Source organism: Chenopodium album, chromosome 4 (assembly GCF_948465745.1).
Source record: "Chenopodium album chromosome 4, dcCheAlbu1.1, whole genome shotgun sequence".
Lineage (NCBI taxonomy): Eukaryota > Viridiplantae > Streptophyta > Magnoliopsida > Caryophyllales > Amaranthaceae > Chenopodium > Chenopodium album.
Genome location: NC_137837.1, coordinates 62,060,111 through 62,070,521, shown reverse-complemented (window position 1 = coordinate 62,070,521; position 10,411 = coordinate 62,060,111). Strand labels below are relative to the sequence as shown.

Below are 10,411 nucleotides of genomic sequence, written 5' to 3'. Positions count from 1 at the left end.
GTGTTATTCATCTAATTTTCACTTATCTGAAATTATCTAGACTTTTATGAACGAAGTAGCCTTTATTAAAACTTATCTTAGATATAATAATTTGAACTCGATTAACCTTTGTCAACCCTTATTAAAACTTATTTCTTCACAATTAATTTTTCCATATAAATTTTTCCTAATAAAATAAGTGGAAATAAGGTGACAAAACATGTCATAATATCATATCTATCCAATTTAAAACATTTTAAATTACAACTAAAATAAATACTAATAACATTTAATACGTTCAAACAAGGTAAAATTAAAATAGGAAAAAGATATATAAGGGTTGCATATAAGAACCTAAAAAATGAAAGAATTGATAATTAATAAATATTTATAACATCGATTTACTCGTAAATTGTCGATAAATTTCCAACTTAATACTAAAAAAGGAAGTATATTAAATGCTTATATGCAGCCCTAAGGACTGCATATAGCATTACCCATTAAAATAAATTAAAATAAGTAAAAATCAAGTCAACATAACATATATGATGATTGATATGAGTATTAGCATGCGGCTAGCCGGCTATAGTCGTTACCAAGTCCACGACAAATCTAACCTTACAAAATATACAAAAACACAAAATGGCGCCATTTCCAAACCTTTTAAACTTCTAACCAAATAAAAACCTGAAAACTAAACACATTTTTTAACGTTTTAAAAATTCCGCGCTATTTTAATTTTTCAACCTGCAAAACTCAAAAGTCAAAACCCACCATTTTAATTTTCCCGGACTTCTTCCTTATTTCCCCCCTTTTTTTCCTTTCAATTCATTTTCAATCCCTCTAAAATGATAACACCCCCAAATCCTTTCAATAAACTTCCCTAATTTCACAATTTTCTTTGCTAATTTCTCTCAATCTTCTTCTCTCTCTTCTAAAAATGGATGCAAATTTCAATTCTTTACCTCCATTAAAGCGATTCAGGCTGCTGCAACAACAAGAACAGCAGCAGCAGCAACAGCTCTGTCAACCAGAGCCGAAACCCGAATCGGAACCAAAACCAAAAGCGAAAGCTTTACCATTGTCACCCTCTAATCTCCCAGCTAAAAAGAGAAAATATGCCCGAGATTCATTTTTTGATTTCAATGATGAGAAAGAAAATATTCCTCCTTCAATTACAATTACCCCTCCTACACCTTACTGTTTACCTGCCAAGAAAAGGATTTGGGCTTTTAAGCCCGAATTCAGCCCGGTTAAGTCTCCTCCTCCTTCTCTTGCCCTACCCATTGATCTGAATCTTGAGTATGACCCATCTGTTGAATCTAAAATGGAGGATGATGGTGGAGAAGAGGAATCAAATCGAGTCGAAATCAAAGTAGAGGGTGATGGTGAAGAGGAGGAGAAAGAAGAGGAAGCCGAGGACGATGATGGGATTTTATGCGCCGTATGTGAGAGCACAGATGGTGATCCATCAGATCCGATTGTGTTCTGTGATGGGTGTGACCTTATGGTTCATTCCAGCTGTTACGGAAACCCTCTCGTCAAGGGTATTCCCGAGGGGGAATGGTTCTGTGCTCAGTGCTCGAACTCAAACTCACGACCTTTGGCTCACAAGTGCTGCCTTTGTCCTGTCACTAAGGGTGCTATGAAGCCTACGAGTGATGGGCGTTGGGCTCACGTCGTGTGCGCGTTGCTAGTCCCGGAGGTTTTCTTTGAGGACCCTGAAGGCCGGGATGGGATCGATTGCTCGAAGATTCCTAAGAAGAGGTGGAGGGATAGGTGTTACCTGTGTAAACAGACCAAAGGGTGTGCTATTGAGTGTTCTGAGCCTAAGTGTCCGTTGGCGTTTCATGTGACTTGTGGATTGCAGGAAGATCTTACTATTGAGCTTAAAGAAGGGAAGAATACTGGTGGGATTGTTGCTGGGTTCTGCAAAAAACATACTGAGCTATGGAAAAAGGTAACCATTTTTAACACAATTATCTATTGTACCGTTATATAATGTTATTAAGAGGTATAAATGTTGATTGATGTGGTTTCGTTTTGTTTGATTTTCTTTGTTGCAGCAAAAACAAACAGGAAAGTTCAAGATTGTTGCCAGAGATGAGGAGTAAAATTTCTGACAGTTTGGAATTGGTAGAGAGATGCTGATTTCTGGGTTTAGCAAATACAGTACTAGTTTTTTGTTTAGTTTTCTTGGTTATTGGTATAAGGGATCAATTGACTTTAGATAGATACTGACCTTCAAGTGAATGTGATCCGAAATACATGCTAATGGTTTTTTTCTTTTTTTGTTTACTTTGTATATTCAGTGACAGTAGTATGTGACTGTCATCGAACAATTGCATGATTTACATCTGCGGTTCAAAGAGAGTATAAAAAGATGTTCATTCTATGTTTACATCAATTGGATGTGAATTCATATTTAGTCCTTCAATAATTAAGCAACAATACTGATTGTTGAACAATGTTATTATTCTACATTTCGCACTGCCTCTATTCAAATCAATTCACCAGTTTGCCTGCAAGTTAAAGAATGATCTTTAACACGATGCTGACTAGGTTATATAGCAGTCGTTGAAGCTAACATTCTTAATCCCTAATAATGAGATGTGGCACAGGTATACAGAAATTTAGTAAGAGTATTTCACAGTTTTAATGCCGAATTCAGTAAGAATATGGTGCAAAGCAAACAAAACTAAACGCCATTTTCTTCATGTATATTGTAGTGAACTGCCTCTTGGCATTTGGAGAGTTAATTACAAATTAAGGAATCGTATCTGAATCATCTTATGTGGAAGGGGTTCTTTTCTTTCTTTTTTCTGTATGCATTTAACCTTCTTAAAGGAAGAAAACATAGGGTTTAAATGAATTAAAACACGAGATACAACACGACTCTTCTCAAATTTTGATTACTTTATTTATTTACTTATACTAACTTACTAAGTGTCTATAACAAAGCAGGAAATATTAGCTAAAAAGGATCTAGCATCTACTGAAATCGTACAGCTCAAATGATGTTGACACACTACATAATTCCGGCATAATTAACAATCCATGGAAAGGGAGGTCATAAAACCTCAACCTTCTTGGATAGACAGCCCCAGCACAATGCCCATTAATACAAAGGTAAGACCAAAGCCCACTTGTTAGCATTATTCATGACATTCCATACTGAACAGTACCCACATTTCGATGAGCTGACATTGCTACAGCTGTAGCACTAAACTGCGACTGAGCTTGCATTATCTTTGCATCAAGGGCTACTCTGCTACTATATTGGTCCGACTTGGGTTGAGGGTGATGATAAGGGTTAGTGTTGATGTCAATAGTAACTTCATGGGTTGGCTGTACAGGTAGCTGTTGCTGTTTAGCCCATGAAACGTGGCCTTGTTCGTTTCCAGCCCCAAGACCTGGCTTGGATTGGGCTGGCTGGATGTTGGGCCTGATGTAATACTGTGGTGAGGCTGTCTGTGGTGGTAATACTGCATTTTGCATAGATACTCTAGCCTCGTAGCCATCCTTCATGCTTCTGCCAGACTCGTATGCAACAACAGGTCCTACAACTCTTCCTGGTCTTGCTGCTGAAAACACAAGACAAAAACATAATAGAGGGTTCAATAATATGATATGGCAAGTGACAACAGCCTAACCTCATTCCATTCATATAAAAAAGCACTATACATTTTCAGCCTTACTCTCTGACCCTATATCTCAAGGTCACATTTGATTGACTGTTATTTTAACTATTTGAGCTGTGTTAAAAATAATCAATAATATAAAATAAATTGTAACTTCACTATTCAAATTTTCAGCACCTTATTAGTCTATCCTTAGAATTTTAGTTCACACTGTCATACATTTACCTTGCTAGTTGGCTTAATAGCAATTTACGATGGAAAGATGGCCAATAAGAAAGTCAAGCAGCTTCATGAACTAATTTATTTTCCTTCCCACTTTTAGTGAACTAAATAAGAACTCGATGTGCACAATAAGGACACCAAATCTAACATGAGACAGCATGCCAATTTAGATCAAATCACTAACTATTAACTAAAGGTAGAAACATCCATTAGGCACACAAGATCAATTTTTAAGTCCCTGTTCAATATCTCCTCTGATGACATCAGAACAATGCTACTGACAGATAACAGACAATAAAAGAGCTACCATCAACATTCCGTAGATGCATGAAATACCTGGTGGGACTCTTGGTGGCTGTCTTATAGAGCTTGATAAATTTCCATAACTTTCTGATGGTCTCATCTCCTCTTTAGCTTGATGGTCCTTGTGTGAAGATGCCAATGGCTTGGGAGGTATGGTACTAGAGTGTACCGTGGACCTGAAAGATGACGAGGTCAGGAACATGTAATATGTATTCATCAAACGTCACCAAGGGAAGAGAGCTATAGCTATACCTTGGAAGGGAAACATGTTTTCTCTCTAAAGGGATGACTGGTCCACTTCGACCAGCACTTTCTTCAAGATGCGCAAACTGCTTTTTAAACTGACCTATAGCACTGCATATGTAAACCAGCTGATAGATAAGCAATAGCGTAAACGTCATTGCTAAGAATAGAAACCAGAACAATAGTCAGGATCATCTCACCTAGGATAGATATAATTACTCCCTTCATTTCCATTCATGTAGTCTTTGAGCAACTGAGGATGGTATTCTAGGATCTCTCGGTAAATCAGTTCCCTAACATCATCCTTAGTCACCCTTCGCCTCTCAAACTCAAACTCTAATTTTGAGATTGGCTGGCATGCAGGCTCTCTCTCAACTCTGGATAGGCCTTTAAAGTATGGATCAGCTAGTGCCTGATAGAAAACAGATTCTCAATATCAACAGAAATATAAATATTGTGATTTTAAGTTTACAAAGAGTTTAGGACACAACTTGAATGCAAATAGTAGGATATTCTAATCAAATACTCAACAAACAATTTATTTTACAGTGAAACAGAAAACTAAGGTCCGGTCATAGTACCAACCTCTTCAGCAGTTGGTCTGTCCTTTGGATCAAAAGATAACAATCTTTGTAGCAAACGCAATGCTAAGGGATCCGCATTTGGAAATTTATGAGAGAAAGGAACAGGCTGCTTTTTCCTCATATCGGTCAAGTATTTGCGAGCCTTGTCGTTGCGGACCTGAATTCGCATAAAATTTTAGGATCATGACATTATTTATGTATAGAACAAAAACATGGTTAATCACATTGAAGATGCAATAGAAAACCATACCCCAGATATAACATCATGTGATGGCGTACCCAGAAGATCTGTGATTATATCCAACTGGTGAACCACGCTTTTACCCGGAAACAACGGTTTTCCAGTCAATACCTCAGCAAAGATGCAGCCAATGCTCCAAATATCTATGGCTGGAGTATACTGCACAAGGCAAGGTCAATAGTCAGACCAAATATCAAAATTAACACATGTGACTCCAAGCAAACAGCTTCAGTAATCGATCACAAGACTAGACACTATTACCTGAAGGACAAGTTAATATCAACTTCCAGGTGAGATCAATAATCCTCCCTGAACAAGAATTATTTTGATCTACATATTACTATTACTTTAAAATACTAAGAATACAATTATAATATTGAAATGCAGCATACATTAAAATACAATTCATAACTGACGCAAGTTTTTTAAGCCTGAGTGGTTTCAAAACAAATACTTTAGCATGGACAAAAGATCAGAGACTTAATTAATAACAGAATGATAAAACAGGCGAAAGGTGAACAGGCAGCATTTAATCATTTATACCCCCACTAATCTAAGATAGGTTGCTCTATATTACAAGCTGTCACTGAATTTGGGATTAACATTTGTCTTCAAATATTTTACAGTATTATATTATAATACGAGTAACCGTAAAATGTAACCTATATAGGTGCACCTAAAACATACATGATATTTGGTAACGTTGCCCTTTTCCCTTATGGTGTTAAATAAAACAATTGACTAAGTCTATTAACCCATACTGGTATTTTGGTAAACAAATCAAGAAATTAGCTTTCAGGGAAAACTAAGCTTAATACCTCACCCCATGGAATCCTCTTCATCTTATTAATTATCCGGATTAGTTTAAGACATTTAATTTTCTAACAGATCATATGAGCTGGATAACATTACAAAGATGAGGTAATTTTAGAAAAATAAACAACAAAGGTTAATTTTTAGTTTGAAAATGTAATATATTTAATAACTCATTATCCTACAGGGTAAAACCAGCAAACACTACTAAACACTTTCTTTCTCAAAATCCTAAAATCAAGCAACGAGGAAAAGAGAATGAAACTAGATGGTTTCCAAACTTATATAGGTCATGTATTCATCGACTATCATACTACCTTGTTCATCCCTACAAAGGCTTACCGGCTAATCTACTAACACAAGTATGACACTACTACACTGTAGGTAGAATGCGAAAAAACACTCAAATAAAACAATTGCTACAAGTTAATATTTATACATCAGCGGAGACCGCAAATCGGACATTAAGTTCAAAGGACACAATGTCAATACAAATATACACTAAAGGAATCAGGATAGAAGAATGAAATGAGTTGTATAAGAAACTAAGCAATCACAAATTTCCATTTTTATCATCTTGTATGATAAGCACACATACCTTAGAGAAAAATGATCCACAAAGTTCTGGCGCCCTATACCATCTTGTAGCAACATAATCCTGTAAATTGCACAGACGAGCACACAGCAAATGGACTATCAGCAAAAATGAGAGGGATTTCAATCACCAACAAAAGTAAATAAGACTGTCTTAGTACCGTCCAAAATATAGTTGTAGGAGTGTCATTGAATGCTACTCTAGCCAGACCAAAGTCGCAAATTTTGAGTTTGCAATTGGCATTAGCCAGTATGTTCTTGGGCTTAAGATCTCGATGGTAGACATTAGCTGCAACAATCAAATACAAGTGAATATACTCATAATCATGCTCACAAAAAGCTATTAAGAAATGTTAACAAAGAAACAGATGCAATCACAAGCAAGAGAGAAGAAGTCAAACTAAGAAGAAAATGCTATTAAAATTACCACAAATTCATGTATTTATTTTAGAACTAGATAAAATAATACTTCGTACCTGTATGCATGTATTTTAGAGCACGCAACATTTGATAGAGGAAAAACTGATGGTGTTCACGGGTCAAGTCATCATTAGCTTTGATGACTTGATGAAGATCAGACTCCATAAGCTCAAAGACAACATAAATATCTCTGAAATCTCTCTTAGATGGTGGCAACATAATACGTTTGATCTCAACTATATCAGGATGCCGCAAAAGCCTCAACAACTTTACTTCTCGCAGGATTCGGATAGCATCAGAGATATGCTCATAGATATCATTTATCTTTTTAATGGCCACCTTTTCCCCTGTATGTGTATCAATAGCAGCGCAAACAACTCCATAGCTTCCCTTTCCAATAACTTCAAGAATTTTATATCTGTTAGCTTCACCATAGTCAGTGAAGAATTCTGGTTCTTTTACAGCCTGCTAATGATCGTACATAAATTAGTTAGACGGAAATGCCAGGAGAAAGCAAAAGATATTGAAAAAACTATCATCCACACACCATGCAGCAGAAAAAGGCGATGAACACAAATTCCACACATATGTTTTGTCTTTCACATCATAAAATCTACTGTCAACCTAATTAGCCCCACCCTTTCCAGGAGTACATTATTATATAATTCCAGCATATATGTATTGTGCCCAAAGAGACTTTCTGAATTGAATCTAGAACATTGCATTAATGTTTGCCAAAAAAAAATTATCAGCAGATATCAAGCAAGCACACTGTCTTATATTTGAAAGCAATTTTCTAGCACAGCCAATAATGTAATAAGCATTTTCTTATTTGACAAGAATTCGCTCAAAAGATGTTACAAACTTTCTCATTCCAAACAGAACAGAGTGGAAAGATTCATAATCCCACGCCTTTGCCTTTCTTGTTAAAAATGATGTTAGTTCCACCTCACCACCCCACCCCCCTCTATCCCGAAACGAATAATGTAATAAGCATTTTCTTATTTGACAAGAATTCTCTCAGAAGATGTTAAAAACTTTCTCATTCCAAACAGAACGGAGTGGAAAGATTCAAAATCCCACGCCTTTGCCCTTCTTGTTCAAAATGGTGTTAGTTCCACCTCACCACCCCACCCCCCTCTATCCCGAAACGAATAATGTAATAAGCATTTTCTTATTTGACAAGAATTCTCTCAGAAGATGTTAAAAACTTTCTCATTCCAAACAGAACGGAGTGGAAAGATTCATAATCCCGCGCCTTTGCCCTTCTTGTTCAAAATGATGTTAGTTCCACCTCACCACCCCACCCCCCTCTATCCCAAAACGAATGTTGGGCTCATGTTGTTGATAATTGTGAAACGTCAAACAACCATTTTCTTATGTGCAAACTTTACAAGGACAAATCAACTCATAACAACCATTTTCTAATGTACAAAACTTTACAAGGACAAATCAACTCATCACAACCATTTTCTTATGTGCAGAACTTTACAAGGACATATCAACTCATTAGTAACAGCCATACAGAAAATGCAGACATCAGTCGAATTGATCTGATAATAGAACCATTCATGGCAATCACTCCAATAATGAAGCCCAGTTAAAGTATGCCAAATGACATTTTTCAGATCATGAAACCCCCCATACTCATCCTCATCCACAACCAAAACAAACCAAACAGATAAGAATTTCAGTTCATATTAGTCCCCTAAAAAGAGCAACACCGACACCGAAACACTTGGAACAAAATCAAGTTTTTAGTACAAAATCAGTAAACCAAAACTAATTGATAAAAATCCAAAACCATAATATCCAAACAGGAAAAACAGGAAATATCTTTTGTTTGTACAAAGGTCAAAATGTCATAACAAGAAAAAGTAATACGTGCCATTGATTTGATACACACACTATTGACTTTGATTCTCTAACTTCCTGCCAAACATGCCCTGAACTCACTCTTCCTCCACCGACAATTATATTCCCACCAACATAGCATACATCATCATCCCTAAAATAATTATTAAAAAAAAAAATAGCCTTCCTTTTTAATACACAAAACTAGCAATTTTAATGAAATTATGGTCGAAATATTCAAATATTTGATATTGCTACCCACCTAAATTTTAATGAAATTATGGATTTAAGTAACAAAAATTAAAATATAATAACAAATAATTTCTGGGTTTTTAAGTTTATCAGTATAAAGGTTTTCAAAAAAAAAAAGTTTCAGTAAAAAAGTTCAAAACCTAATCCAAAATTGAACTTAATTATGGATATGCTGATAAAACCCAAGTTCGAGTTCAAATCCCGTCTACACCATTGCCCGTCTACACCATTGCCCTTTACGGCCCCCATTAAGCTCAATTCAATTAACTCTCTCAGAACATGATTTCCCAGAAAACCCAATTCAAATTTAAACAAATAAATTTCAGAAATTAAATTTACTTGAACTACAACAAAGACCCAGATCACAATTTTCAATGCAATTAGGCGAATTAGCTCACTTTAATCTCACCCACCAAAAATTTTTAAAAAAATCAAAAAATCATTAGATCTCAACTTGCTTCACAAACACTCAAAATTAACGAGATCTAACCTTCTTGCGCTGATCTTGCTGCATCTTGTTGATGATCAAATTCAAGAACCCTAGAATTCAAATTTATTTTATAATAAACCCCACCAAATAAAAAAATTATTTTTCTTTTTTTCCCTTTTTAAAATTTTCTTTTTGGGTTTTCGTTTTTCTAGCTCTCTATCTATATCTTTCAAGAAGAAGAAATCAGCCGCATTTACCCCAGCGAGAACGACGGCGAATTAGAAGGGCAGAAGAGTCTTTTCGTAAGACCTCAACCTTTCTCATATACTTTCAAAAACCCCTCTTTCTTCTTCCTCCAACGGATCTCTGCAACAAAATTTTGACAATTTTACCCTTCAACGAAAAACAAAAGGAGAGAGAAAAATGGGGATTTTTGGTTTAATTTTTGCAGAAATAAGAGGAGAGAGAAAAATGAGAAAGGAAGATAAGTGGTCAGAGATTTGAAAGAGGAAGAGAGAGATTTGTGAACAAAGATGGAAGCATCGTTTTATATCTCTGTGGCTTGGGTGTTATTTTTTTAGTATTTTTTTTTTTTATTTATGGACCCTTTCCCTTTTTATAATTTACTTTCTCTATAGTTTAAATTAAATGTCATATACGGGATATATACTTTATTAAAAATACAAATGTAATTTAAGAATTTATTTGGAAAGTTATTACTCAACCTATACTTAATTACTTATTAGAGAGTACGGAGTATGAACTATGATCAATACTTATCTGGTATTGCAAAATATTTTTCAATGCTTCGTATTAGAGAGTATGAATTATATAT

General features: G+C 35.4%; 2 protein-coding genes across 5 annotated transcripts; one reads left to right on the top strand and one right to left on the bottom strand.

Annotated features, from left to right (window-relative positions):
* The first annotated feature begins 837 nt into the window (after nucleotides 1-837).
* On the top strand, nucleotides 838-2,455 carry LOC145627062 (uncharacterized). The gene is made up of 2 exons (XM_081679464.1): nucleotides 838-1,939; nucleotides 2,046-2,455. Exons 1-2 carry the CDS (start codon nucleotides 920-922, stop codon nucleotides 2,091-2,093), a joined length of 1,068 nt encoding a protein of 355 aa, XP_081535590.1. The 5' UTR covers nucleotides 838-919; the 3' UTR covers nucleotides 2,094-2,455.
* Nucleotides 2,456-2,877: 422 nt separating this feature from the next.
* On the bottom strand, nucleotides 2,878-10,101 carry LOC145629171 (mitogen-activated protein kinase 19-like). Of its 4 annotated transcripts, none has more exons than XM_081681706.1 (10): nucleotides 9,637-10,101; nucleotides 7,097-7,508; nucleotides 6,782-6,909; nucleotides 6,625-6,684; nucleotides 5,223-5,372; nucleotides 4,974-5,129; nucleotides 4,589-4,800; nucleotides 4,398-4,499; nucleotides 4,179-4,321; nucleotides 2,878-3,563 (listed from the first exon to the last, which is right to left on the bottom strand). In XM_081681706.1, the coding sequence occupies exons 1-10, from the start codon at nucleotides 9,658-9,660 to the stop codon at nucleotides 3,139-3,141; spliced, it is 1,812 nt and encodes a 603-aa protein (XP_081537832.1). In that variant the 5' UTR covers nucleotides 9,661-10,101; the 3' UTR covers nucleotides 2,878-3,138. The 4 variants fall into 4 exon arrangements, with proteins under 4 accessions (XP_081537832.1, XP_081537834.1, XP_081537833.1 ...); XM_081681708.1 differs by having other exon boundaries at nucleotides 2,878-3,560; XM_081681707.1 differs by having other exon boundaries at nucleotides 7,097-7,505.
* Nucleotides 10,102-10,411: the final 310 nt, after the last annotated feature.

Bases quoted from the DNA above. Each gene is read 5' to 3' on its own strand.
- LOC145627062 (XM_081679464.1), top strand. From the start codon at position 920: ATGGATGCAAATTTCAATTCTTTACCTCCATTAAAGCGATTCAGGCTG. The intron at 1,940-2,045 runs GTAACCATTTTT...TCTTTGTTGCAG, and splicing joins ATACTGAGCTATGGAAAAAG to CAAAAACAAACAGGAAAGTT.
- LOC145629171 (XM_081681706.1), bottom strand. From the start codon at position 9,660: ATGCAGCAAGATCAGCGCAAGAAG. The intron at 6,910-7,096 runs GTACGAAGTATT...TGATTGTTGCAG, and splicing joins TCTAAAATACATGCATACAG to CTAATGTCTACCATCGAGAT. The intron at 5,130-5,222 runs GTATGGTTTTCT...ATGCGAATTCAG, and splicing joins CACATGATGTTATATCTGGG to GTCCGCAACGACAAGGCTCG.